Consider the following 26,845-nt stretch of genomic DNA (forward strand, 5'->3'; position numbering starts at 1 on the left):
CATCACTGTATATTTCCCCATCCTATGATGTCTCATTTTCAACTACGGCGTATGACTTACACATAATGCTAACCTCTCATCCGCACTTACGCCAGGAGCTACTACAGCCACATGAAAAACCACATCAACCCCAATATTGATAAATATATATATAGGGCAGCAGCACAAACACCCCCAGTCCTCCATTCACCCAGACACTGCCTAACTAAGCTAAGACGGTAAGTATAGTATCTACTTTACATCTTCGCCTTAACCTCCTCATGCAAAGCCTTGAGCTTATCCATATCAGACGCCTGAGAAGGCCATCCGATACCGAGACCCTCGGGCTCGTTGGGCTTGGGGATCTTTCCTAATGTTAGTATTGTGTTGCGTTGCGGTTTGGGATGGACTATATTTGGGAATTGATGAGTACGTACCATGTGGAAGTGGACCTGAGTCGTTATGTTAGCGTTGTGTTTTGTTTTGGTTGTGATTTGGGTTGGTTTGGGGAATGGAGGGAGAGAGGGAAAGGCTTACATGGTCGACCACCTGGTGGGCGATACGGCCGTTGTTCTGCAGGATGTTGTAGTCCTCTGCGCCGGTGGCTTTGGCGATTTTCTTCGCGACGGGCTATATTTTTCGTGAGAAGTTAATACTGTGAGCTTGTTATGCTGGGTTGGGTTAGGTTGGGGGTGTAGCTGCGGGGAATCGAATCGAATCAGGTGCCTGTGCCCTTCCCCAAGGTCCTCCTCGCATTCGGTCCATCCTTATAAAAGATAGACAGTATTCCACCTCCGAGGCGGAGGTATATCGATACCCGCAGCTATATTCAACACCACGTACCAAGATCTCTTGCAGGTCCTCATCGGGGATATCAGTGAGCTTTGCGCCGTGGAACTTGGGGATCACAAGCTATATTTTTATATTGACCATGGCGCGTCATATCGTTAGCGACCAGCTCCAGAAAGATATCAAAAATTTATACGCGCGCAAACGGAAGAGTTGGATAGTTCCATCAAGCAGACACGCCGCGGGGTGATGCGGGGCGTTGCGTCATAACAAACGGCTCGAACGACAGAGAAGAAGAAGACAAAACTCACCGCGTGGCCACGGCTCAGAGGCTGGATATCGAGGAAGGCAAAGACCTTGTCGCTCTCGAAGAGCTTGAAGGAGGGGATTTCACCTGTTGGGGGGGACTATTTAGCGACGTTCTTTGTTTGTTTGCGCATGTCGATGGTAGATCTCCGGTGTAAACAAGGAGTTTGACCAGGGAAGTGCAGTGTAGGGTTACCCTTGATGATTCTGCAGAAGATACAGGCAGCCATTATGGACAGATACGGCGTGTTACGGTGGAGATGATTATAGTAAGGTAGGAAGCTAATGTAGGTAACAGTGGATGAACTGAGGAGGTTCGTTTGCAGCTTGAATGCGGGCGGGGTTGTCGGTTGAGGGCGGAACGGGTCGAAGGAAAAGAAAGAAATAAAATAAAACGGTGCCGCCCGGACTCGAACCCGGAGCCTTTGTAGTAACAGAGCAGGGTTAAATACCACAATAGGCCCCCAAAAAGTGACGAGTGCGACGTACTAGTTCAGAACCCATTTCTTGCCTTTTACCAGAGATGGCCGTGGTACGCGCACATCACTCGTCTCCTGAATCTTTGGAACTCTCCATCGACACAGTTGTCGATTTTATTGCTATTTTTTTTTTTCTTTCTTTCACTTTATAATATCTTCTTATCAGATACTTCTTTTTTTGGGCCTTTTTTGTCTAGTTTGAAGGGAATACGACAGCTGGGGTGCGTGTCAATAGAGGGAGGGCCGTGTGTCATTAAACCACCTGACCCCTCTTATCTCCAACTCTTTACTCCATAGTGTCCGCGGACTTTAGTCCGCTACATCCTCCGAATACTCCGCACCGGGGATACTGATACGGCTCATCGGTTATATTCCTTTTGATGGAGTCCCTCAAGTGATGTATTCCTTGAAGATATAGGTCAATTGTACTCTGATGGCATCGGACTTCCTATACAGCGGTGCTATATAGAACCAGTGCTTCATCCACTACTCCAATATCCGAGTTGGAGATACAGCAAGGCCAATCCAGCCAACCCAAATCAACATCCTTCTAGCCTCAACCTGACATTCCCCTAGTTTGTCATTCGATCAAATTGCCGAATCCCGTGGCTATGGAGTCATGGATTAACCCCACTCGATTCATCTTATCGTCTGCACGTTATCTCCCGTCTCCAACGACCGGACCAGCCATTTATTAACCCCCTCCTGCTCGCTCGTAAGCTCGCTCGTAAACAGAATGTCGTCTGCTCTATATCATAGATTCACTGCTATTCCACTAGTCAGGTTGTCCTCGCGCCCAACAGCACTGTCCTGTGGAAAACGCCTTGTTAAATCACATAGATATTTCTCAGTTACCTCCAAACAAGACATGTTGACCACCGAGTTGTCCGAGACCCAGGTCTCTGCCCTGCGGGCTAACAAGGACCGGCTTGCACAGGACCTGCATCATAGTTGTCAGTGGGGTTCTGGGATCCGCTGGGGAGAGTAAGTATATATTTCATCTGTTTCCTAGCATGGTGGTGGTCCCTCGTGGAAGATGACCCTGTGTGGTCATAAATGAGGGTCGTTTCTGTATACAAGACTCTCTTATACTATGTCGCTGGCCCCATAACTAACACTGCTCAGTGGATCGTCAGACACCGGGATGCAGCGTCTGGCTCTGTCCGAGGATGACAAGAAAGTGCGAGACTGGTTTATCGAGACGACAAAAGCCCTAGGATGCACCGTCACAGTAGACCAGATGGGCAACATCTTCGCTGTCCGTCCCGGACGGAGAAAGGACGTTCCCGCGACCTTCATCGGCAGCCATCTCGACACGCAGCCAACAGGCGGCCGGTACGACGGCATCCTGGGCGTCTTGTCCGGCATTGAAACCCTCAAGGCGCTGGATGAGATGGGCCTGGAAACCGAAGGTGGTGTTGGCGTGGTCAACTGGACCAAGTAAGCCTCTTCTCTTCACATTGGGAGATCCCCTCAGACTAACAATATGTAGCGAAGAAGGCGCCCGCTTCCCAATCAGCATGATCGCCTCCGGCGTATGGGCAGAATACATCCCTCTTGAGAAAGCCCACAGCCTGAAAGAAGTCCCCACCGTGGCCTCCCTCCCCACCGCATCATCCGCGCCCGAGACGATGAAGTCCGCCCTGGAGAAGATAAATTACCTCGGCACCACGCCGTGCTCCTACAAAGAGACCCCCATGGCCGCCCACTTCGAGCTACACATTGAACAAGGCCCGCACCTCGTCTCCTCCGGCCAGCGCGCCGGCGTCGTCACAGCAGTGCAAGCCTACCGCTGGTACCACGTGAACGTCATCGGGCGAGACACCCACACAGGAACAACAGCCTTCGAGCACCGCGCCGACGCACTCTACGCCTTCTCGCGGATGATGGTGCGCGCGCGCGAAGTCGCCTCCTCCCACGGCTGTCTCGCTAGCGTCGGCATCGTGGAGACCAAGCCCGGCAGCGTGAACACCGTCCCCGGTGAGGTAAGCTTCACGCTCGACATCCGCGGGCCCAAAGACGAGTTAGTCGCCGTTGTTGAAGCCGCGCTGAAGAAAGACTTCGACGCCATCGCCGCCGAAGAAGGCAGGGGCATCGGCAAGCCGTGCCGCGTGGAGTGGACGCTCGATTTCGACTCGCCGCTGGTGCAGTTCCACCCGGACTGTATCGACTGCGTGCAGCAGTCGGCCGAGGCGGTCGTCGCGGACGCGGGCTCGTCGGAGCCGAAGTCGCTTGTGCGTGAGATGATGAGTGGTGCGGGCCATGATAGCGTGTTTACCTCGAAGAGGGTCCCGACTAGTATGATCTTTGTGCCTTGTAAGGATGGGCTCAGTCATCATCCGGAGGAGTTTTGCTCTGCCGAGGACTGTGCTACTGGGACGTCTATTATTTTGCAAGCGGTCGTCCGGTATGACAGGAAGAGGTTCTCTGCGTGAGGGGATATATACCGTATAGTCAATTAACGATGACTTACCCATAAGACATACTGCCTAACAAGTAGATACACAACATCTACGCATAAACCAAGTAGTGGATCATAATAATCATGGCATTGACCTAGCTAATCCATCAACCATCAAGAACAGCCCCAATGCACAAACATTATCCCCATATTCTATTTTTCTTATTTTTTTTGATCGGACGAGCAAGCAAGCCACAACGACTCTTTCAGCAAAGCCTAGTCAAGCCGCAACCTGCAAGCAACCCATCGAAGTCCCTCATAACTGAGCAACCCCACTTAAGAAGGGGGAGCGCCACGGCCACGGCCGAAGCCACCGCGGAAGCTGGGGGCGAACTCGCCGGGGGCACCGCCCTCCTTGCCACCCTCCTCGCGGCGGCGGTAGCCACCCTCACGGGGAGCGCGGGGACGGCGCTCACGCTCCTCACCGCCCATCATGCCGCGGGGGGGAGCGTGCGAGCGCTGCTGCTTGATGTGGGTGGCGGGGACGACCTCGGCGGGGAGGTGCAGCCACTCGCGCAGGTAGTCCAGACCCTGCAAGTATTTCAGTCAGACTTTATTCTGATACTCTCCGAGCGATCTCGGTGTAGAAAAGGATAAAGCATACCTCGGGGGTGAGGGTGTAGTAGTAGTACTGCCACGAGAACTGGGTCTTGAGGTAACCGCGCGAGGTCAGGGACTGGCAGGCCTTGATCACGTAGAGGTTCTTGGTGTCAATGTCGCCATGCTTGGGCTGGTTGAAGTCCTTCTTGGCCACGAGCACACCCTCTATTCATTCCTAGTCAGCGAAACCGATCGCACACCGTCGAATTCCATCCAAAATTTCAGGTAGGGGCTGGCGTCGGCGACATACCGCGGAAGAGGTACTCGTGGATCTTCTTGCGGTCGTCCTTGGGGATAAGCCTGGCGTAAAGTCAGCGATCATATTCGAGGAATTGAGCCATTCTGGCCCGCGATTAGAGGGGTATGCTCACATTGTTGCGAGTTCCTGGTGCTCTTCGGGGAATCGCTCTAACAACGCGAAGAGATGTGGTTGAAGATAAGAAGTGCTGGAGTGGAGCGCCAGCCGAAAAGTGCGCTGATTCCTCTTTGGGAAGCGCTAGCTAGGGCTGGACCCTAAGTGGATCTAACCTGATCTGTATCTGAAATCATGTGACTTGAAGCTACATCACGTGGACTACAGCCTGAGGCACTGAGTGGCTGCACTTAGTCATTCTCTTATCGCCAACCTCCACATCTCTCTCTCTTGATCTCAACTCATCACCAGATCTGTTCTACGAACCACATCACCATAACATACAGGGCCTTACCTGGAACTTTACCTACCCTCATAGCGCAAACTCAAAAAACCGACCATATCGATCGAAACAGGTGAACCTGCCACCGCAACCATGACGTCCCAAAACATCAACATCCTCCTCTCGTCTTTCCCTGGCCTCTCGCTCCCCTCAACCGTCTCATTCTCCCTCCCACCGACGTCGACACTCATCGATCTCACCGAGAAGATCTCATCCTACATCCCGGCATCCATCCCACTCCGGTCCCTCATCCTTACCACAACCAACAACAAGCAACTCATCCCCTCCTCAGAGCGCCTCCTCTCCTATCTCCCCACCAGCAATGGCGAAACAACCCCCCAATCAAACCTCCTCCCCCTCCGCCTATCCGTACCCACATGTGGAGGAAAAGGTGGTTTCGGCTCGCAGCTCCGCGCAGCCGGCGGGCGCATGTCAAGCAAGCGCAAGGGCAACCAAGGCGACGACAACGGATCCAGCCGCAACCTCGACGGGCGTCGGATCCGCACCGTAAACGAAGCGAAGGCGCTAGCCGAGTACCTCGCCGTGAAGCCGGAGATGGATAAGAAGGAGAAGGAGGAGCGCCGGCGTCGCTGGCAGGCTGTTGTGGACGCGTCCGAAAAGCGACAGGAAGAGCTGAAGAATGGCGGCGAGCGGCGGAAGGTCGATGGTCAGTGGATGGAGGATCGGGAGGAGGTTAATGAGCGCGCGCGAGAGGCTGTTCTGAAGGCTATGGAGGACGGCGCTTGGACGGATAACCTCCGGGATGCTGTTGTTGGTGGGTCGAGCACCAGCGCGAGTGCCAGTGAGGGCAGTGGTCAGGACAGTCCGCTCAGCTCTGAGGAAGAAAGCGATGAGGATAAAGGGATGGCGGACGCGGGGCCGTCGGAGCCTGCTCGTGGACCTGCGGCGCCGCGGAAGTTCATTGGGTTTGATGATGATGACGAGTTTATGAGTGACTCTGAAGAGGAGGAGGACGAAGCTGATCCTAAGGGCAAAGGAAAGGCAAAGGCTTGATCGGAAAAGCGTTCAATCTGTCGACTAAATTGCTATATCCTTGTACTGCATTGTTAAAATTTGGGTTTGGAGCGTTCATGTATTTATTTTTTTCCTCTTCTTCAACTTTACGAAAATTAATATATCTCGCATAACATGTCAATATTTTGAAGCAAACCAAATAAATCCTTCGTAAACTGAATAGAACTTGTAGTTACCTTTGTATTTGGTTCTAGCAGTTTGAACTGAAAATACCTTAATGGGTATGGAGTAGTTCGCCACCAAAACCCGCTTATCAACGCTATCGGCCGCATTCTCCGCCCGGAGCTCCGTTCCTCTTCAACCATCCGCAAAAATTTGCAGTCATGTTGTCGTCGCTTGGGCGCGTACTCCCAAGAGTCCCTAGATTAAAGCAGGCTCGACCGCGATGTCTGTACCATTCGCGAGCGCTCGCCAAACCGTGGCAGCAAATTCTGCCGTCGGCGCCAGTGTTGCGCTCGATCAACTTCCCGAGCCGAACCAGCAGAATTCCGCACCGCGTTTTGTCTACGGCTGCCACCGCGCATGAGAACCCGGTGACGAGCATTGAAGAATTGCTGCCGGTGTGCTGTCCAGGATGCGGTGCCTACTCGCAAATCGTCGAACCGAATGAGCCTGGATACTATGGTCGATTGGGGAAGGGGAAGCAGACGCGAAAACCTCTGTCGGAGGCCGAGGCCACGCCGGACGGAGAAGACGCGACAACACTGAAGGCTGATGGGGAGAGGGCGGCGGATACGATTCAGAGGATTGTTCGCGATCAGAGGGATACACCGAAGCCCGATCCTCGAAGTAAGTTTGTTGTTGTTACCATTGCGCGCTGACCAAATGCTAATTCGTTACATATAGACAAGGCTCTACTCGAAGAGGCGACGGCTACGGCGAATCGGTATCTCGAGAAATCAAGACCCACGGTACATATCTGCGACAGATGCCACGACCTCGTTCACCACAATAAAGCTGTCCCTGCTGTGTCTCCTTCTCTCGAGACGCTCCGGGATTTCCTCGACGAGTCACCCCACAAACACAACCGCGTGTACCACGTCGTTGACGCCGCTGATTTTCCCATGTCCCTGGTCGACAACATACACGAAGTGCTCGGCGTTAAGGACCAGCGGTCGCAGAATCGGCGAGCGGCTAGCTATAAATACAAACGAGGGAAACTGCTCCCGACTATCAGCTTTGTCATAACGCGGTCAGATCTGTTGGGTGCCACCAAGGAGCAGGTGGACTCGAAAATGCAGTACATGCGCACGATGATTCGCGAGATTCTGGATATACCGTCTGATGATTTCCGCCTGGGCAATCTGCACATGATAAGCGCGCAGCGCGGCTGGTGGAATAAGCAGGTGAAGGATGAGATTAGGGAGCACGGTGGTGGTGTCTGGGTGATTGGGAAAGCCAACGTCGGGAAGAGTAGCTTCATTGAGGCTTGCTTCCCGAAAGATTCGAAGAACCTCGAAAAGATCGCCGAGCTGGTCGAGCGCCGTGGGATGGATTCGAGGATTCCCAATACGCCAGATCCACTTGATTCCGATGGTCTTCTCCCACCGGTCCCTCGGGAGGACCTCTTCCCTGTTCTCCCCGTTGTGTCATCTCTATCAGGAACCACAGTCTCGCCGATCCGGATTCCATTCGGGCGCGGGCGAGGGGAAATGATCGATTTACCGGGCTTGGACCGAAGCGAGCTAGCAGAGCACGTCCGCGACGAGTACAAGCGGGACCTGATCATGACGAAGCGCAAGAAGCCTGAGCGCCACAGCGTCAAACCGGGTCAATCGTTACTTCTCGGGGGAGGCCTCGTGAGAATCACATCTACCAACCCGGAGCACACCGTCATGGCAGCTTGCTTCGTCCCAATGGAGGTCCACATCACCAAGACCGAGAAGGCAATCGAGATGCAGGCCCAGCAGCGGGCATACCCGGGGACGGTGATTGCGAACGATGGTATCGGCGAAAACATCTCCTCCGCCGGAGTGTTCGATCTGAAACACGACGTGACCAAGTCCCACCTCCCTACGACTCTGGCGAAGGCCATCGAGGACAAAAGGACGCGTATGCCATCTCTCCCGTACCGCGTCTTCTCGACGGATATCCTCATCGAGGGGTGCGGCTGGGTTGAAATCACTGTGCAGACCCGTGCCAAGCGCAACGACAAGGACGGTGCCGAGTCTTCGGAGTCCACGCCGCAAGTGGAAGTGTTCACCCCTTATGGGCGACATATTGGGGCGCGGGCACCGATTGAGTGCTGGAATTTGATTGCGCAGAAGCAGGCTGCTGACAAGCGCAAGATAGGTGCCCGGCGGCGACAGAACGTCGGACAGCTGAAGCGGGCTCATCAGTCTGCGGACGCTAAAGTTTAGAAGACGTTGAATCGGCTCAGGCATGATGCTTGATCCTATGGGGGGATTTCCCGTGTATAATATTAGCATAGCGACTGGTGTTTTTTTCTTGGTTGGAATTAAAAAAGATCTAGACTCCGCAACTTGTATATTAGCACTACAATGATACCATTGAAGACAATACTTTACTCATACTATGACGTGATACAACGACCTTGGAGTCAAGAAAGAGACGGAAGATCTACAGACATCCAAGGTCCTCGAATGAAATGATTAGTAGTTCGCCAACCAACCTTCCGGTGGGGAAAACCGCGCGCTTATCAAGTCATCTTTCTTACATCCATCCTCACGTCCTCTGTTCTGTTTGTTTCTTCCATACTCTCGACTATATATCAAAATATTCATTTGTCCAAGGAATTGATTAAACTCGCTCAATTCAATATGCTCTCTTCTCGCGGCGCTCGCAGCGCAGCTCAACTTGACCTTGCGTGGCGGTATGCGCCAACTCATACTTATGATGCTGCGTCTAACCCCGCGGGACTTATATCGTTTGGGATGGCCGAGCATGTATGTCTAGAACTATGGCAAAGTTCAGCTATTTTCTTATAATTTCGCTCTATATCCAGAGGAAAGACAAAGCATGGGAGTAAACAAGAAAAAATAATACTAACACGTCCCAGCTACCCCTCCGTGCCGACATGGTAAACTTCATCAACAACAAGGTCCACCACACCGACTGCATTTACTACGAAAGAGTCTCCCATATCTAAATGACCAAATCATCTAGGTCGTCTTCACAGAAGACTCCATCGGCTACCGCTCCAACTCTACATGGGCTAGCCGTCTCCCAAGGGCACTCGCAGCGCACCTGAACCGCATCCTCGCCCCCAAGGCACATATTGAGCCCGAAGACGTCATCGTCGCCTGCAGCGCCACAGCCCTGAGTGGAGTCCTCGGATTCGCGCTGGCCGAGCCCTCGGACGGGATCCTGGTGAGCAGGCCGGTCTACGGCCGGTTCGAGCTCGACTACGGCATCGAGGCAGGCGTGCAGATCGTGTATGCAGACTCGGGCCCCGAAGAGGCGTTTACGCCTGCTGTCGTGGACCGGTACGAGGCCGCTCTTCATGAAGCGCAGCAGCGAGGCGTGACTGTCCGGGCGATCGTGCTTGTCAATCCGCACAATCCTGTCGGTGAGTCGGATCTCCGTCGGTTAACTGCTTCGGGACTGCACTGCTGACTGGTTCAGGGCGGTGCTACCCGGCTGAGACGCTGGAAGCTGTGCTGCGGTTCTGCAGTAAACACCGGCTCCATGTCATTGCCGATGAGATCTATGCGTCTTGTGTCTTTCCGACGGAGGACCCTGCCGCCGTGCCGTTTACGTCGGTGCTGGCGCTGGATATCCCGGCGCTGATTGACCCTGACTTGGTGCATGTACTGTATGGGTTCAGTAAAGTAAGCTCTACAAAAAAGTAGCCGTGTGCAGAGCCGTTCTCATTGGCGCATCTGTAGGATTTTGCCTCGGGGGGCCTCCACCTGGGTTTCTTGGTCACTCGAAACGAAGCCATCCACCGGGTTTGCAAGGCAGTCATGTTAGGACCCCCTTCTCCCTTCAGAATCCCAACCTAATCCACAACAACAGGAGACTCCACAATCCCTCCGCAGCAGCAGTAACCATCGGCACCGCCATCCTCGAAGACACAGACTTCGTCGCCCAATTCACAGCAAAATCGCAGCAGCATCTAGCATCCACGTACGCCATCGTCACCGCCACGCTCAACCAGGAGGGTATCAACTACGTCAAGGGAGTGTAAGTCACCGCCCCGTTGCCCGTTTCTCGCCCTTCCACTGACGCTACGCCTCAGAAACGCAGGGTTCTTCGTCTACATCGACCTGTCACCGTACCTTCCGACGGGGAAGGGCTCGGATCAGGAGCGGGAGTTTGCCCTGGCCCAGAAGTTGCTCGACGCTGGGGTGTTCCTCCACCCGGGTGAGGAACATAATAAGCATCCGGGGTGGTTCCGGCTGGTTCACGCGCACCATGAGGATGTTCTGAGGGAGGGACTGTGGCGGTGAGTAACATGGTATTTGACGAAGGGAGAAATGTTTTCGAATCAAGCTGACGGGTTGCTGTTGGCGTAGGATGATTGGTATTTTGCGCGCAGTGAGAGGCCGGGGAAGTGGAGTCCTTCCTGGCGGCAACTAGTATCGTCATCCGGTCATGCCTGACTTCCCCGGGCTAGTCCACTCACTAATGGGGAAGGCTAGTAAGCATATCATAGCCTGGCGCTTATTTCCCCGCGAACTACTCCGTAATCTCCCGAATTTGAGAGTGATCTTTCTGCCTCTATATACCAGTCATAGAATCAGCATTCATGGTGATAATCCAATTAATCCAATTACTGTATTGCTCTGGCGTACTTTTTGTCTGCCAGCGCGTTACCCTACCTTGGGCATTCTCACCCCTATCTAACGGGATCATATTGAGAGTGGTGGATGACTGGTAAGGCTGAGATAGACGACGTGCCTGCATGATCGCCCCTGACTTGTTGGCGGCTGTTTTACAACTGCATATTTTCGCATAGCCGGCCTCCTGCTTCACCAGATGATAACGACATGCTTACAAGTTGATTTTGTTCGATCTCTCTTCTGTTCTGCGGTTGCTTTGTCTTTCGACTCGCTCAATTCGAACGGGAGGAATGGGTCAGAAAGAGGCCCCGACAAAGGCACTAAACTTTCATTGGAGCCTTGAGAGACTGGTAGTTAGATCTCGTGGGGCTACTCCTTTAAGCGCTCGTGCCACGAGTTTCTGTGGTCGGACTTTTCACTGGAATGCTGCAGTCGCCGGCTGGGACGAATACTACCTACCTTATCTACCTCAGAGCATATTGCTTGACCGCTTTGATCACCGGGACCCCATTCTCTATGGTCCTTTATTGGCGGCACGGTCCTCTCCCCGCCCGATGTGACCTGGGCGCTAATTGCCAGTACTTCATCCTATCAGCTCCTTCACAGGGAACCGCTTAATAGTAAGGATGTTATCTAAATAGTATATAGTATCCGCAGCGTTGCGTCCGGCGAAATACTTAATGGGCCTTGCCCCCCTATCAGTACGATGGAGGCAACTGCACATTTGTCTAAGAAAAAGTCCCATCTCCTATTACATTGATTGTAACAACGAGACTGTCAGACAAATCCAGTCCTGTGCGTTGTAAGTCCTCTCACATGTCGTGTGAAACCACAGGCGTTGCTGGCACAAGGAAAAAAGCAAAGCCACATTGATGCACAGCTCTGGAAGACCAGGCAGCTGCAGAGCCTGTGGTCATTTCAATAATGAACACAGTTATTGGAAATGTCAATCATGTGGAAAACGGAACAGGTGGAAATCATGTCAATCACGGGCACATCAACGGTATATCATCTGCCAGGAATGCTAATCATGCAAGCCGGGCGGAGGCCCCGAGAAAACGGAGCCTGGCGGGTTTTACAGGTGGAAGTGAACTATGAACGCATGAGCCAATCTGCAGTGAGTTGGCGAGAAGACGGTTTGGGACTTGTGTCGTCCCCAGACTCAGAACCATCGGGAGTGAAGTATTCCGAGAAGTCATCTCCGGCGTTCACCCACTCATGGTTGTAAATATTACGTTCACTGGGGGGAAAGCCATCTCCATTAACGGTCACCCACTGGAATATAAGCCTCGTGGCGTTCTCAGACGCACTATCCGGCATAGAGAGTGCTTCGGACGGAAACCGCGTCTGTTGTTCGCCGATGTAAGTCCTTGGGCACGCTGGAGGATTGCTGATATGTAAGCCCTTGTCTTCCAGTGTAGAATCATCCGCGAGTCTCCACGACCACAAGCGATAGCTCAAATAGTGGTCGGCGCATTTCTTGTGCAGGCTGACTGGCAGCGATATATTCTGCAGCTCCATCTCACCAAAGGGTTCCCATGGGGTAAGAGGAGGACTTGGATATTCGCCGGTAATGTAGAGTAGCCGCCAGATATCTGACCGTAACATAGAGTCTGGTGAAGCGGGTACTTGCGGTCCAACGTTTTAAATGAAAGACTGCTCACAACCCACCCAGGCGGCTGCGTCCAAATCTAGCACAGGAAGCCCGCTTCTAACAAAGTGCAGTACAAGCGGGATAGTCCCTGTTAAACAGGCGCCAAGGAACAGAAACCCCATGTTTGGCCGACGGGCCACATACACTCTAAGCAAGGCCTCGTGATAGAGATGTGCTGAACCAGAGATACCTGGAATATCGGGTAGCTGTCTGCAAGGAGGATACAGCCAGGCATGGACCATGTTGCAAGGGATTTCTGGCTCCCAAAAGCCCCCGCAGAGGTTCGAAATCATTCCCCGAGGGTGGCAGCATATAGAAAGATAACGTGCAATATTGTCCCAGAATGATTGTAACTTGTTGATGTTGTTTTCTGACGATTGGAACCGAGAGTTGTCGATTAGTTGCCATTGAAGGTTGACTGGAAGTCCATGAATGTTACTGGCAGGTAGCATAAACGCGATTGACATGGCGATAGGCATCTCAGACTGCGCATCGTGAAGGACACAGAAGTCGCGGAGAAATTCTATGGCGCGAATGGAAGACGGCGGCGAAGAACGGTGTTGTTCGGAAGATTTTCGGCTTGACCTAACCAGGCAAGTGAAATTATCTTCGAGCTGGACAGCCCAAGGCGCCAGAAAGCTCCCTTCGCTGTCAACGGCAATCTCGGCTTTCCAGCCTTGTCCCGTTGCTAATAAAGCTTGCCACCACCTGCAAGCGTCGTCCTCAACCTCGCCGACAAATATGCTAGTGCAAGAAGTAGCAGATTGCGGCGTTTCTGCTTGGGACACTGCAGCAACATTGTTTGTATAATAGAGATGACCGGGGCGAAGAGAGATGCCATCACCTTGGCCCTGTAATTCGACCAGTCGCTTGGAGAAGATATAAGACACAGCTAGTGCAATAGCTGTGATGGTTCTTCTCCTAGGCCAGTCCTTATGGGTCTGAGCTTTGAAAGAGGTAGCCTTTCTGATGCCGAGGATTATAGGGCAGCATTCGGTATCTTTTAATGTTCCGCCTAGCCCACACTGCCGGCATCCAGTTATAGCCCAGTTGGAGAAGCCCAATGCAGTAAGTTGATTGTCGGCAACAACCTTCTTCAACCGCCCATGTTGACCTAAAAGTGAGCCCTCTGGTATCGCCGGTGCATTTTTTAGAATCGCCGTAGGTTCACGGCAGGCACCAGGTAATACATTTCGCTCTATTGTGTCTGGGACAGCGCTATACCATATTCTTTCGCTTCGGCGCAGGACTCGTGTGACCTGCTCAACGTTTGGCATGACAGGGTCATATTCTGCTGAGCTCTGAAAGAATGTCAACTAGTCATCCCAATTGGCGACGCTAAAAGGGAATTGATATACATTTGTACGGGACGACATAATCACGAGCTTTGGATCTCCATCAACATTCTACGACTGTGAATAGGCACCGGTTGGTTTGCACAATTCGAGTATAATGATACGACGCGTCAGATCATTCAAAATCCAGGAGTTTCGTCTCGATGAAACGAAGACGAAAGAGGGGTAGAATGATCTGAGGACTGAAAGTAGCCGGAGAGGAGGAAGCTTTGTATATTTGAACAGGCTGGGATCCAGCCACCTTTCCGAAAGTGGCGGATCTAACTTCTTTAGGGAATACGGTTTAGTGGCCCGGAGCCTGAGGGAGGTAAGGTAAGATAAATTTAGTCCCAGCAAATCGTGTAATATATACAGGAATGGAACTAACTATACCTTTCCTAAATAACAAAGGACAGGGCCGAAACGATATTTCTGTCACATCATGATTTTCGCCATTTACTAGAAGGAATCTGGCTGGTATCCAAGCTATTAGTAATAAGCAATGGCGTCAAGGTACGCAATCAATTTAAATGATCACCCACAGCCCCACACTCAGTAGTGAGGACTTTGTTCCCATTTTTCTGACCACACTGTAGTAGGTTTGCGCCAAAACGCTCCCAGATAAGTCTCTTGAAATCAATGACTAGGGATGAAGACTTTTTTCTCTAGTCTTGGAAATACCATTTTCTCGACCAGATATGATGTGGCTACCTAACTATATCTCTAACCATTATCCAGGACTATCAAGAGAATTGAAAGTGGAGACAACGAGAGCAGGGCGTAGCCAAAGTAGAATTACATAGATTATAAAAAGGCATGAACAATTTAGGCCGACGAAACCATGGCAGTGACTAACTAAATAGGATATGGGAGTCTAGAACCAGAGAAGAAGTACATGTTCATAGCAGTAGAGACACAAAAACAGGGGCAACAGGTGACCAAGAAAATTTTAGAAAGTGGATAAAGACCTAGAACAATCACAAAATGTTCCCTTGACTCTTCAACTGCGGATTTTTCATAGAAAAGAAAGAAAGAAGGATAGGAAATTAGTTACTATACCTCCGGAGCAGTTTTTGCCCACTTCAAGAAGAAGGGCAAGTTGCCAGCCTAACAGACTAGGTAGACTGGCGAAAGCAGCCGACTCAACCAACATCTTTACTCTTTACATCTACACGGGACCACCGCGCAACACGTAGGGCGAAAGAAAAAAAAGCACCAGTGTCGACCTAAATTCTAGACAATTTCTTGTTCATGGAATGGGGGCCGGAGGCTTCAAGTCGAACGTTGTAGCAAGTACACTGGAGTATTATTGGATGTTAAGGCACCTATCCCAGCACTGTACGATTCTATAGAACGTGAATTTGATCCTGTCAACGCCACCTTTGCCAATCCCCTATACACTTAAAGATTAGACTAAAAGACGCGGTGTACCTTAAGTTATCTTTGCGTCCCACTGTTCCCGCGTGCCGGGCGGAAACTAGATCCACCCCGAGCCAATGATAGCTGTAGCCATTCGGGTAAGATGTGGAGCCTGGTACCGAGGTTCCGCCCGGTCTTCTTTACCTACTACCTACAAGGTTAGTACTACCTACCTACTTACCTACAGGTGCCTAGTATAGACGTCTGTATCACACCGGGAACCGCGGGTTCGTGGAACCGGAAAGCCGATTGGCTCAGAAGAATCCCTTGTAGTTTGTCTATAAATGAAATATGAGTGCATCACTATGTTTAGGTATTTTTCCTACAATCTCAAGAAAGGATTTTGCTTTTTTTCTGTTGTCTATCATGTACATATATATGTATACATATGTTTTGTTCCATCCAGGCAAGACTTAATGGATGTCCGTTGGTGAAAAATACTTCAATGTTTGATATAATAACACCATCTGAGAATTATCTTAGCTCTATTTTTCTTTAGCCTGTCTAAATAGTTACTGTATGGAAATCTATACCATTACTCGATTGATTGCTACCCATAAAATCATCTAATTATAGCCATAGTTCTCACCACGGGTGTTGTAGAAGATTCTTTGTGAGTGCGTTGCAGGGATTCATACGAGTGTTTTAGCGAGATTCAGACGGGTGCTGTGAAAGCATCGCCGTGACCGAGTATGGCGAAGGACATGAGCGAGGCGAAAAAAGTCGTCATAGTGCACGTTGAGTGTCCCTAGCAGTGAGCTGTCGCTGAGCCCCCCGGGGTGAGATCGGGATAGCCGCGCGGTTGGTGACAGGGGAGATGTGGGGGGAGGGGGGACCCTACGTGAGTACTTTAGGAAGTTTCCCTAGCGTTAACATATCTTTTGATCTTGACCATGTAGTCAAAAACACCAATTGGCGAGTTGGCGGGGCCTTGCTATCCAATAATACTACTCTAGAGTACTATGTAAAGGTCGACTCCAAGCCCCCCTCGGGATCCCATTCCATGGACAAAGCATTGTCCAAACTCTAAGCCTTCGTGCTAAGCCGCACATACAGGTCAGTACCATCAGTCCCGGTTTGTAAGGCACAACAGTGCGATGGCAAAAGTACCACGGACCCCGGTCGATACCGGGGCTTGCGGCAGCAGAACTGCTATGAAACGCCTAAAAGAAAAGAAACCGGTGCTGTGTTCCTTTGTTTAATAAGCTGCGCGGTGATCCTAACTTCCGCCAGCCTATCTTGTCTGTTGGGCTGGCAACTTCTGGTCCTCTTGCTGAAGTGGGTAAAAATTGCCCTGGGGACATAGTAATTGATTTTTCTTCTTTCTGCCTTTCTTTTCTTTTTTTTTTTTTGTCTTTTTTTGAACTCTAACTTTATTATGTTATGTTTCATTCCACTTGATTCCAATTCATTACATTTCATTCTATTCCATTTCATTCCATTCCATTCTATTCCATTTCATTCCATTTCACTTCATTTTATCTATTTTATTTTCCCTTTCAGTCTTGGTCTGTAGTTCCGTCAAATAAGTATCTCCTGTTATATGATCACACGGCATATATATAATAGCAATAGCTCCTAACAAGCGGGATGGAATACGTAGATAAAAGAGATGAGATATAATAATATGACGCGTTGGTTGAATTGCTTGATTCAGGTATCTAACCTTAGCTGCCGGAAAATGGCAGCCGTGGGTCACGTGCTGGAGAGGCAAGCCAATCATGTCGACTTATATGCGCTGGTATGCCCATACGGAGTCACTTGATAGGTAGGTTGTAGTACCTTCCATAGCAATGTACACACCCCAACCCCGGCTGGAGTAACAAGGATGTCGAAAAAAAGAAAGAGAAAAGACAGAGAAAGGCAGGGAGAAGGAATCTAGATCCAAACAACGATCCTAAACCACACAAGCACTAAAACCGAGACTGATTCCAGTTTCGACCGGAGCAGATGCCCATCTTGCCGCGCGCCCTTAGTGAGGATCGTCAGATTGACAGGATATGCAAATCCACGATCCGCGTGGGGGGGCTTGATCGGATGTCGTGATACGCTTCGTTTCAAGGCAAAAAAACCAATAAGCGGGTCTGGATATTGGAGATCCTTGTATTCCTTACGTATCTACTATCCAGCTGACCAGCAGGGAAGGGAAGGAAGGATTGGAAGAGAATGGGATAGAATGGATAAGGGTCTTTTTCTTTTTTTTTTTTTTTTTTTTTTTTTTTTGACTTTGTTTAAATTAAGCGAACATTGCCCCTGCATGAAAGAAAAGGGGGAAAAGTAAAAAATCATCCATAATTAACCTTTTCTAGGAACAACTACAGGGAAAGAATGGTTGGAAGGATTCATCGGACTGGAGTCGACGACTTAGCCCAAGGCACGATCGATCCTTGATTATTGGCTCAGAGCGGACGGGGCTCAGGTCCACTTATTTATTATCCCCAATATGTTACCCCATCAAAACAGACCGTCAGAGGAGGTACCTGGGTAGGTAGGTAGAGATAAGGTACCCCCTGTCCATGCCCGCGACGTGTATGGCCGTGGACGGATCTCCGGGATGACTACTTCCAGACAGATGAAGCCTTGCTCAGGTCAAAGGATTTCCTGATCAAAGGATTTCCTGATGGAGGTAGTATCCGTTTTTACCGGGTGAGGTTGGAATCTCCGATCTAAAATACCTGAAGTACCTTATTTTTATGCAGCCTCTCCCCCGCCACACCAAGAGAGAGCAGGAAAAATCCGAGTGCGAGCAAGCCCGTGCCGCATTCTCAGCCCCCCAAATGTGCGACGATCGGATCTAAAACGAAGTGAGCTTGAATATCTCATGTCCCAACCGTTGAATCTAGGCAGCTGCGAGATTCGATTTTTTTTTTTTTTTTTTTTTTTTTTTTTCCTTTCGAAGAGTGTATATAAATCTTGCTGATCATTGCCACACATGTTCATCTTCATTTCCCACCACGATAGTACTAGTCTCAGAGTGGAAGGTTTTCAACGTCAACGTGCTAATTGGCATGCCACCCCATGGCTCTTCTAGGACTGGGGCTCGTTTCTAGGAGTGTATTCCGTGTTCAATAGCTTACAGTCCACGACATTCACCGTTTGTACAAATCTCACTTTCGCGATCTTGGTCGGTGACTGGGAACGAGTACACCGTAGTGGTAGGTAGGTCAGAATAGCCTCCAACTAATGTGGATGAACCCCAGATAGGGTTAGTACGCAGAGCCTCTGCTCTTAGAACAATCGTGATTCATTTATTTTTTTATTTACCAATCTCGTCATTATTGTATTTCCTTTCATTCTGGTACTATTTTATTTTCAATGAATCCTCGGAAATGCGAATTGGTCCGGAACTGTCTCCTACTGCAGTACGGATAGACTATCCATCATTAGAGATAACAACGTCGTTCCTTTCTTTCTTTATTTGATTTTATGTATTCATTGATTCATTTTTATTTTTATGTTTTTACGTATTTGAGTTTTTTTCATTCTTTTTTTCAATTCTCATTATTAGTTTGCTCGTGATCTGCATTTTTAATCCCCCAGACCTCTATCGTCCCTGCCTCTTTCTGGCTGGCCACCTACGAAGTACTCGGCCTACTTCTCTTCGTTATACCTTCTTGCTTATCCTGTGAAGACTTAGGGCCATCAGAGTTTGACACTGCCTCCATGACCTCTGGCCAGCCTCTTAGATACGATGTCATGTTAGGTACTGGCAGTAGACTTGTGGGTTTGTTTCGATTTCATTCCTCTATTGTCACTAGGATTACAATATCCCATTTAGATTATCATGATAATATGATTCTACATGTATATTCTTCTCAATTGGAACATAGTTCGACTCTTGCCCTTTCCACCAAAGCTCACACGGTCTGTCTCCACCAATCGCACCACATGGCCTAAGCCCACCTCCTTTTCCTCCCAATGCAGATGACCGTTCATACTCGAATGATGGATCAAGATCAACCCCCGGCATCCCCGGCCCTACTCGCTCTTGTAACTTTGCCTTCTTTTGCGGCCTCGATTCGCCTTTAATCTTATGTTTCGATTGATCCTTTTGATTTTCCCTCCATCTCTCCTCCCATCCTTTGGGGGGTTTATCTGGAATGCCTGTATTATATGCTGGGCGTTCATGGTATTATGTTATTTTGTTCGCGGCCTGCCTCAACCATCGACAACTGATCAAAAATGGTCTTCTTAAAGGACCCCAGATCCCCCCCCCCCTCCCCGACCTCTTCCTTCCACCCATCAGCAGTTCTCTCCTTTTCATATTTCTCTTTTCTACGACAAGTCAATATTTCAAGTGCTGTTGGTCAAGTACATCGACCGCTTGCTTAGATTTCAATTCCCGCCTTGGAACAATCAGTCATGTCCAACGAACCCGGTGTTGTCGCCGATTGCGGTCGCTCCCCCAACTGTATTCTGAATACCACACCGAATAGGACCGGCTTTGTCGAACCTCCCAGCAACCATGATAGCAGCCACCATCATCCCGGTTTGTCGAGCCAGAACTATGGCGCTTCCGCCTGGTCCAGCAGCACGACTGCTCAACCGACCTTATCACTGGCACCGATCGGCTTCGATCGCCAAATGCCCATGATGCCTTACTTTGGGGAGGCCACCATGGGTCCCCTTGGTGGTCCTTTGACCGCCACCCCTCTTAGAACCCAGCAACAACAGCACTACATGCCGTTGAACTCGGACGTCAACATGAGGTCACACAACCCAGGGGGCATAAGTCATCCGACATTATTACCAAACGGCCCTACTGAGACACCGGCTGGCGCTCGGAATGTACCTCAGCACTCTCGTCAGCCCGTCACTGACCCAGTTCGCTCCGAGAGCGGCAATCCACCCTCTCATGATGACAGGTCTTGCTCCCTCCCCGCCGGGAACTTTCTTCACCTGGCAGTCTATGCTGACTTTGATGCAGCAACAGCCCGCAGCCACTCAATCTCCGATGCACATGGCCTAGCTGTACTAACCGAAGACCGTTCGCCCGCAAAGGGGACCTTAAACGTCACGTCAGAACCATACATTCTTCTCCCAGATCCTTTATGTGCAATATATGCACTAAGACCTTCAATCGATCTGATAATCTGAGGACTCATATCCGGCGGCATCGCTGATATCACGCGTGAGTGGGAGCGTTAGTTTCAACGGACACGAGGCACGAGCACATCCATGACCTAGGTACCTAGGACTTTTGACTATGACGGCTATAGTGAAAGTTCTGCGCTTATAATGGAAGAGGGCGAGCTATGTGGTACAAGTTTTTCTTTTCTTTTTCTTTTTCTTAACTTTGTTTGATCTGATCTTTCATTTGCTGCCTTTTTTGCTTATATCCACGGTTCTCCCATTCCAAGTCTTATAAAAACCAGCATATTCCCCTGATTCCCCAGCACTGCATGTTTATAAGAAAAAGTGTTAGTCAGTTTATACTATATTAACTCATGTCCACGCCAACGCTCTGGAATACGATAGACTGATAAACTGTAGTACTGTATAAACTAGGTAGACAGTTCCACTCCCGAACCAATCGTGACTGTGGTACTGTTATGTGGGGCTCGGGATCAACCGAGGTTAGTCTACCGTACTTTAACATTGACACGTTCTGTCTCACGATGGAGCCATGAATGAATCCTTGCTTATAATTCGTGCATAGAACAGTACTATTGGTACTGCATTATTACCCGGGCATTCGTCGCACTAAATATAAGGTTACTCACGAAGCCTAATATGTCACACTATCCTTTTTAAACATGAGGGTACACAATATCTATGCTTTATCATGTATCACAATTAATGTATAAATGCACTCTTCCAAGAATTACCAACAATGGTATTATTCTGTCCCCACTGTCTCACTCCAGCCCACACAGACTAAGCATGGCTGCAGTTTTGACTATATAACAATCCACTATTCTACTCCACCGGAGTCCAACCCCTTTATACACCGACTAGCTAAAAGCTAACTAGGTCAGGCTGACAGATAAAAGGTAACACCCTAATGCGAGCTACTGGTATACTTGGACTGAGTCCCCGCAAAAGCCCAGTTCATCTCGCGCGTGGCATCTTTGATCTCATCGCAGCAGACGGGGTTCAGTTCGATGAGGAGATCGGCGAGGTGCTATTTTCGTATTAGTTTCTCTTTTTATTCTTCATCTTCTCTTATTTTGCCTGTTTTTTCTTTTATAAAAAACGATAAAGAGAAATAAAGAAAGAAAGATACTCACGTAATAGTTCTCCTGCGTCTCCGCCTCACAGCGAATCATATCCTCGTAGGCGGCGTCGCTCTCGAGGTCGTCGGTTTTGGCGCGCAGGGCGTACTGGAGGGCTTTTTCGGCGTGGGTGAACTATACCATGATCAGTTAATTGGTTTAGATAGATTGGGCTTTCTGTGATGGTATGGTATGATAGTATATAGCAGAAGAAGGAAGAGAAACGAGGACTTACCTCCACAAAGCTCCGACACAGATCACGCTGAGCCCCGGGGTAGATATCCGTGCAACTACTCCCCCGGAGAGTGGAGTACGCGCCGAAGATATCGTCTCTCAGTTGGTCCTGGCGGGATTTGAGGCCCTAGATTTATCATTAGTATCATCTCTCATCTTATCCTGTTCATCTCTCTCTCTCTCTCTCTCTCTCTCTCTCTCTCTCCCCATTCCCCCCTCCCTCCTCAATCCAAAAACACAGATATATGAGAAAAGAAGAAAGATACATACATCGACATCATTCGACAACAACCCATTCGACAAACTTCTGCAAAAATGGGCATTATCGTTTGCCTCCCCTGTCAACTGCATCAGGTTCTCGTTGATGGGCTGGCTGCAGTAGTTGCCGCCGTGGCTGTGGCCATGGCTGCCGTGTGGATTGTGAGGGCTGGCGAGGACGGCTGGGGCGAGGGTTGCTGTGAGGGCGAGGATGGTGTTGAGGGGGAATCGCATTGTGGTTTAGATATAATATGTTAAGTAAATAGGTTGATAGGAAATGGTTAAGGAGGGTAGAGTTGGTTGGTTGGCTATGTGTATTTGAATGAGTGGATTGTAGTTGGTATTGAGGGAATGAATGACTGGATGAATGAACGAACGACCGAAGAGCCAAATGAAGGAATGGGTCAGCGAGCGAGTAAGTAAAAGAGTCCACGAACAGGTTGGAGACATCCATCTTATAAAGATCCATTCAGTCAGAGCCAGATAAATAGTGTCAGCCAAGCAAGGGATAATACTAGACATATCCACCTCATAAGGCACTATGACATGCAACTGTAACCTGTATAAGGGTTTTACCCGTCTGTCGGATACAGATACAGATACAGATCAAAATGCATGCATGCATCATGTCATGCAAGCCACGGATGATAGATAGGGTGTCACATACATATGCAGGTGTCAAATAGAACCAACCCCACATGAACGTACATAACATGGGGCCTGTCAGATTGGTGTGTCTTTTGTGGGTCGATTGGATGGGGTATGTGTCAGACTATTCAATACACATGATGGAGTCAGATGGATTCGCTATTGACTACTGATGGGTTGAGTTACTTCATGTCGTCTTTTACCCTATCGAGACTATAGCCGATGATAGATATATGCGATCCAATAAATAGGATAAATCATATAATTCTTAACGTGATATAATTTTATCAAGTTTACTATTCTATTCTACCAAATAGTCAAACCTACTCAATATTCGCAAACTGGCAAGAAGGCTGTCCCGGCACGGCAGCCTCAGCCTGCAGACCCTCGCGCTTCTCCCCAGAGCCGAGCACATCACCCGTCTTGCCGCCCTCATCAACAGCGACGATATCGATCTCCTTAGCGCCGGTCGTCTTAGCCAAGATGCCGCGCATCTCAGAGAGCACGTCGAACTCGTTGAACGGCAGCTTGCGCTCGAAGACGGTGTCGGGCTTCTCCTTGGCCACGACGAGACGCTTCTTGAGCGTCTGCACGAACGGCATCGCCTTCTTCATCTCGCCGAGCTTGCCGACCTTGGCGTTCAGGCCCTTGTCGTCGATCGACAGGTTGATCTGGTCGAAGGCCTCGCGCACCAGGTCGATGTACTTCTCTTGCCAGGTGGGGTATTTCTTGGCGGCGTAGATCGTCAGGCGCTTGGGTTTGCGCGGGTCGAAGGTCGAGGACTTGCCCTTGCTGAGCTTCTTGGCGAGGTTCGCTTCGAAGGAGGTGATGTTGGAGGAGGTCGTGCGCACGTAGTTGTAGGCGGCGGTCAGCTCCGGAGACGGCTCCGGGACGTCGGCGAAGCGGGCGAAGTGGATCGATTCAGACTGTTGTTGTTAGCTACTGTTTTTTTCTTGTGTAATGTGGAACGGATGGGACGGACCTTCTTGAGAACCTCAAGCCAGATGTATTCAGCCCAGTGGGGCGCAACAGGCGCCATGAGGAGCGCCTGCAGCTCGGAGTACCGGCGGATCATGTCGCGGTGCATGCCCACGCCAGCCGCTATCGAGGCCTCGCGGTAGGTGTCGCGCGCGCTGATCAAGTCGTACAGGGCGGACTTGAGAGCCAGCTTGAAGTTGGTACTGTAATTTGTTAGCCAAAATCCCAAGACATGAGGGAGAAGAGACTCACTCTTGGTAGTGCTTCTTGGCCTCGCGAGCCAGAATGTTCAGCTCGTTGTCAAACAGCTTATCCCAGAAGGTGTCGGCCGGGCCCGATCGCAGGGTCTCGTCCTTGATGGTCTCCTCGATCCACTCCTTCAGGGTGTGCATACGAAGAATGCTGCTGTTGGCCACCGTCTCTTCGAAGTTGGCGTCCTCGATACCATCACCGGCATCGGCGAACGCGATGCGCGTCGCGTCGGCACCGAACTTCTCCACTGCGTCCTTCAGGGTCAGGAAGTTGCCCGTGCTCTTGCTCATCTTCTCGCCGTTCAGCAGCAGATGGCCGTTGGCGCGGACACCGCGCGGCCAGTACTCGGGCGCGAAGAGCGCGACGTGGATGTACAGGAAGAAGGTCAGATGGTTCTGGATCAGGTCCTTGCCCGAGACGCGCACGTCCAGGGGGTACCAGTACTCGAACTCGCGGCGCATCTTCAACAGGGAGTCCTTGCTGATGCCGCTCTTGGTCACCAGCTCGTCGCTGAGCTCGCGTCGCGTGAACACGTAGTCCCAGACCTCGTCGATCATCTGGTCGGCCTTGACGCCCAGGAGACCGGGCTGGTTGCCGTAGCGGTCGCCGTGGAGGAAGTGCGCGATCGTGTAGTAGGCCATGTAGACCGTACTGTCACTCAGCGACTCGACGAGGAACTGCTTGTCCCACGGCAGCTGCGAGCCCAGGCCGTACGTCCGCGCGCAGGCCCAGCGGTTCAGCCACTCCAGGTTCTTCTCGAAGCCGTTCTTGGTCTCGTTCAGGTACGTGTTGAGCGTGTTGACGACGTGGTTCAGGGTGGTGTTCTGCCACTCGGCGTCGTTCTCGCCGTAGTTCAGGAACCACTGGCCGAGGTAGGCCACCACGCAGTCGTCTCCGCTGCGGCTGACGACCTTGCCCATCGGGTCGGCGAAGGGGAACGCATCCCCGCTCGCGTAGAGGGCCTGTCGGATCTTGTCCTTGGCCGCGCTGACCGACTCGCCCTTGAACTCGCCCACCAGCATCGTGCCCTTGTAGAAAGCCTCACCGTAGGCCAGCTCCTTGGCCTTGGCCAGCTGGTTGACGTCCTTGGGCGAGTTGATCTTGAGCTGCTCCACCAGCTTCGGGGCCGTCAGGTTGCCGTAGGTCGGGGTGTCGATCAGGGGGAGAATCTCCAGCTCAGCCCACTCCTTCTTGATGCCGTAGAACTCGGGCTTCTTGGCCAGGTCCTTGAGCGTGGCGAAGTCATCCGGGCTGTCGGAGGGCACCGAGGTGACGACACCGGTACCCTTGCTGGCCGAGACGGTGTCCATGGGCAGGATGCGCACGCCTTCGGTGTGGAGGGAGAGCGGGGCGTTGACGAGCGTGCCCACGTACGCGGATCCTGGGGCCTCGACGACCAGCGGCAGCTGGTCCTGGGTCTTGGGGAATTTCTCGCTGCCGAAGAACCACCCCTGGAAGGCCATGTTCCAGGCGGCGCGCTTGGTGGCCACGACGTACTCCTTCTCCTTCGTGCGGAAGATGCCGTAGTCGATCTTGGGGCCGAGGAAGCAGCAGGTCTGGCCGTACATGGTCTCCGGGCGCAGGGTGGCGGGAACGAAGTAGACGCTAGCGTCGTCCTCGATCTTGCCCTTGACCAGCTCGGCGATCTCCGGGGCCCACTCCTTCACCTTGAGCTTCATGGCGGTGTATTCCTGGGGTCCGATGCCCTCACCCTCGGTGCGGTCGTGGTCCATACACGGCTGTCCATCCTTGGGCGAGTAGACGGTGTACCGGTTGCCGTACATGATCTTACCCAGCTCGTGGAGACGGTTCATCTGCCAGCGCACAAAGGCGTCGTAGTAGGGGTTGGCGTCGGTGGTGACGAACTGGCGGCGCCAGTCGATGCGGGCACCGAAGCTGTCGAGGTCCCGGATCGCGAGGGGCGGGAAATGCTGCAACCAGTAGTCCGCGTCGGCGAACTTGTGGATCTCCTCGAGCGGGAGGCCAATGGCCAGCATGATCTGGAACTGGTACTTCATCTTGACGGTCTTGGCAGCGGCCTTGCTCTTCTTGCCGGAGAACTTCTCCTGCTGCTCGCCCTTGACCTCCTGGGTGGGGGCGGCGATATCCTTGGAAGCCTCCTCGTCCTGTTCCTGGTAGCCCTCGAAGTTGGTGCCAAACATCTTGACCTCGTCACGCAGCTTGTCGGCACAGGCCTTGATGGGCATACCCGTGCAGTGGAAGCCGAGCGGGAACAGGGCGTTCTTGCCCTCCATGCGCGCCACACCGGTCATGAACTCGACCTTACTGGCCGTGAAACTGTGACCGGCGTGCAGGGTACCGTTCATATACGGGTAGGCCATGGTGCCGAAGAACTTGGGGTATTTCTCACGGAGTTCGGCGGCGGACATGGTGCCCGCGGGCACATCGGCGAGGGAGGGGGCATCGACCTCGAAGACTTTGTTAGCCTTCCATTGCGCCTGATACTTCTTCTCGATCGCAATCAAGGTATCTCTTTTCTCGGTCTATTTAAGGAAGTGGTTAGCCAAGGATTGCATCTCGGAAATAGAGGGGTAAATGATCGAACATTTTCGAGCTTGAGGGTATTCTTGCTGCTGTTGTTGGGGTCCAGCGCAGCTGCGGAGGCAGCGGCGGCAGCCATGGCTCTTGAGGATGAAAAGTATCAGGAACAAGACTGAAGAGGAGAGCCCAGAGGCTAAGTGGAGGAGGAATATGGGGAATCTAGATAGTAAATCTAATTTTTATCGCCGCGGGGTCGTTGGGT

The 26,845-nt window shown here is 51.2% G+C and overlaps 9 protein-coding genes across 9 annotated transcripts; 5 read left to right on the forward strand and 4 right to left on the reverse strand.

The window, feature by feature from the left end:
* Positions 1-117: 117 nt before the first annotated feature.
* Positions 118-1,304, reverse strand: P168DRAFT_324761 (HIT family protein; the record flags this gene model as incomplete). Its single annotated transcript, XM_024840889.1, has 6 exons — positions 118-344; positions 417-431; positions 517-609; positions 823-891; positions 1,080-1,162; positions 1,271-1,304. 6 exons carry the CDS (start codon positions 1,302-1,304, stop codon positions 237-239), a joined length of 402 nt encoding a protein of 133 aa, XP_024695928.1. The 3' UTR covers positions 118-236.
* Positions 1,305-2,421: 1,117 nt separating this feature from the next.
* P168DRAFT_324762 (M20 family metallo-hydrolase) lies at positions 2,422-3,996 on the forward strand (the record flags this gene model as incomplete). Its single annotated transcript, XM_024840890.1, has 3 exons — positions 2,422-2,537; positions 2,679-2,993; positions 3,046-3,996. 3 exons carry the CDS (start codon positions 2,422-2,424, stop codon positions 3,986-3,988), a joined length of 1,374 nt encoding a protein of 457 aa, XP_024695929.1. The 3' UTR covers positions 3,989-3,996.
* Positions 3,997-4,068: 72 nt separating this feature from the next.
* On the reverse strand, positions 4,069-5,076 carry P168DRAFT_93872 (40S ribosomal protein eS10). Its single transcript, XM_024842225.1, has 4 exons — positions 4,986-5,076; positions 4,865-4,914; positions 4,619-4,779; positions 4,069-4,545 (listed from the first exon to the last, which is right to left on the reverse strand). Coding segments are annotated over exons 1-4 (468 nt in total). The 5' UTR covers positions 4,988-5,076; the 3' UTR covers positions 4,069-4,290.
* Positions 5,077-5,269: 193 nt separating this feature from the next.
* P168DRAFT_287831 (telomere maintenance SDE2 family protein) lies at positions 5,270-6,475 on the forward strand. The gene has a single exon (XM_024836658.1). It carries the CDS (start codon positions 5,403-5,405, stop codon positions 6,321-6,323), a length of 921 nt encoding a protein of 306 aa, XP_024695931.1. The 5' UTR covers positions 5,270-5,402; the 3' UTR covers positions 6,324-6,475.
* Positions 6,476-6,651: 176 nt separating this feature from the next.
* Positions 6,652-8,860, forward strand: P168DRAFT_264320 (uncharacterized protein). Its single transcript, XM_024834854.1, has 2 exons — positions 6,652-7,133; positions 7,191-8,860. Exons 1-2 carry the CDS (start codon positions 6,668-6,670, stop codon positions 8,702-8,704), a joined length of 1,980 nt encoding a protein of 659 aa, XP_024695932.1. The 5' UTR covers positions 6,652-6,667; the 3' UTR covers positions 8,705-8,860.
* A 264-nt stretch (positions 8,861-9,124) lies between these two features.
* P168DRAFT_324766 (1-aminocyclopropane-1-carboxylate synthase) lies at positions 9,125-10,799 on the forward strand (the record flags this gene model as incomplete). The annotated part of the gene is made up of 7 exons (XM_024840891.1): positions 9,125-9,250; positions 9,364-9,405; positions 9,471-9,873; positions 9,930-10,135; positions 10,193-10,272; positions 10,323-10,490; positions 10,546-10,799. The coding sequence occupies 7 exons, from the start codon at positions 9,125-9,127 to the stop codon at positions 10,754-10,756; spliced, it is 1,236 nt and encodes a 411-aa protein (XP_024695933.1). The 3' UTR covers positions 10,757-10,799.
* A 9,059-nt stretch (positions 10,800-19,858) lies between these two features.
* On the forward strand, positions 19,859-21,203 carry P168DRAFT_338316 (uncharacterized protein; the record flags this gene model as incomplete). The annotated part of the gene is made up of 4 exons (XM_024841761.1): positions 19,859-20,514; positions 20,716-20,756; positions 21,005-21,072; positions 21,156-21,203. The coding sequence occupies 4 exons, from the start codon at positions 19,859-19,861 to the stop codon at positions 21,201-21,203; spliced, it is 813 nt and encodes a 270-aa protein (XP_024695934.1).
* Positions 21,204-21,375: 172 nt separating this feature from the next.
* P168DRAFT_324767 (uncharacterized protein) lies at positions 21,376-22,588 on the reverse strand. Its single transcript, XM_024840892.1, has 4 exons — positions 22,216-22,588; positions 21,947-22,072; positions 21,727-21,846; positions 21,376-21,620 (listed from the first exon to the last, which is right to left on the reverse strand). The coding sequence occupies exons 1-4, from the start codon at positions 22,435-22,437 to the stop codon at positions 21,498-21,500; spliced, it is 591 nt and encodes a 196-aa protein (XP_024695935.1). The 5' UTR covers positions 22,438-22,588; the 3' UTR covers positions 21,376-21,497.
* Positions 22,589-23,131: 543 nt separating this feature from the next.
* On the reverse strand, positions 23,132-26,807 carry P168DRAFT_324768 (leucine--tRNA ligase CDC60). Its single transcript, XM_024840893.1, has 4 exons — positions 26,648-26,807; positions 24,082-26,585; positions 23,834-24,032; positions 23,132-23,777 (listed from the first exon to the last, which is right to left on the reverse strand). The coding sequence occupies exons 1-4, from the start codon at positions 26,720-26,722 to the stop codon at positions 23,175-23,177; spliced, it is 3,381 nt and encodes a 1,126-aa protein (XP_024695936.1). The 5' UTR covers positions 26,723-26,807; the 3' UTR covers positions 23,132-23,174.
* Between the last annotated feature and the right edge of the window lie 38 nt (positions 26,808-26,845).

The sequence above is a fragment of the Aspergillus campestris genome, assembly GCF_002847485.1.
Source record: "Aspergillus campestris IBT 28561 chromosome Unknown P168scaffold_2, whole genome shotgun sequence".
Lineage (NCBI taxonomy): Eukaryota > Fungi > Ascomycota > Eurotiomycetes > Eurotiales > Aspergillaceae > Aspergillus > Aspergillus campestris.

Excerpts from the sequence above, each read along its gene's own strand:
- P168DRAFT_93872 (XM_024842225.1), bottom strand. Across the intron at positions 4,780-4,864 it reads CCACGAGTACCTCTTCCGCG|AGGGTGTGCTCGTGGCCAAG; the intron begins GTATGTCGCCGA and ends AGGAATGAATAG. Across the intron at positions 4,546-4,618 it reads ACTACACCCTCACCCCCGAG|GGTCTGGACTACCTGCGCGA; the intron begins GTATGCTTTATC and ends AAATACTTGCAG.
- P168DRAFT_287831 (XM_024836658.1), top strand. The coding sequence starts at position 5,403 with ATGACGTCCCAAAACATCAACATCCTCCTCTCGTCTTTCCCTGGCCTC.
- P168DRAFT_264320 (XM_024834854.1), top strand. The coding sequence starts at position 6,668 with ATGTTGTCGTCGCTTGGGCGCGTACTCCCAAGAGTCCCTAGATTAAAG. Across the intron at positions 7,134-7,190 it reads ACCGAAGCCCGATCCTCGAA|ACAAGGCTCTACTCGAAGAG; the intron begins GTAAGTTTGTTG and ends CGTTACATATAG.
- P168DRAFT_324767 (XM_024840892.1), bottom strand. The coding sequence starts at position 22,437 with ATGCGATTCCCCCTCAACACCATCCTCGCCCTCACAGCAACCCTCGCC. Across the intron at positions 22,073-22,215 it reads TGTTGTCGAATGATGTCGAT|GGCCTCAAATCCCGCCAGGA; the intron begins GTATGTATCTTT and ends TGATAAATCTAG. Across the intron at positions 21,621-21,726 it reads AGACGCAGGAGAACTATTAC|CACCTCGCCGATCTCCTCAT; the intron begins GTGAGTATCTTT and ends ATACGAAAATAG.
- P168DRAFT_324768 (XM_024840893.1), bottom strand. The coding sequence starts at position 26,722 with ATGGCTGCCGCCGCTGCCTCCGCAGCTGCGCTGGACCCCAACAACAGC. Across the intron at positions 24,033-24,081 it reads GCCAAGAAGCACTACCAAGA|TACCAACTTCAAGCTGGCTC; the intron begins GTGAGTCTCTTC and ends AACAAATTACAG. Across the intron at positions 23,778-23,833 it reads GGCTTGAGGTTCTCAAGAAG|TCTGAATCGATCCACTTCGC; the intron begins GTCCGTCCCATC and ends TAACAACAACAG.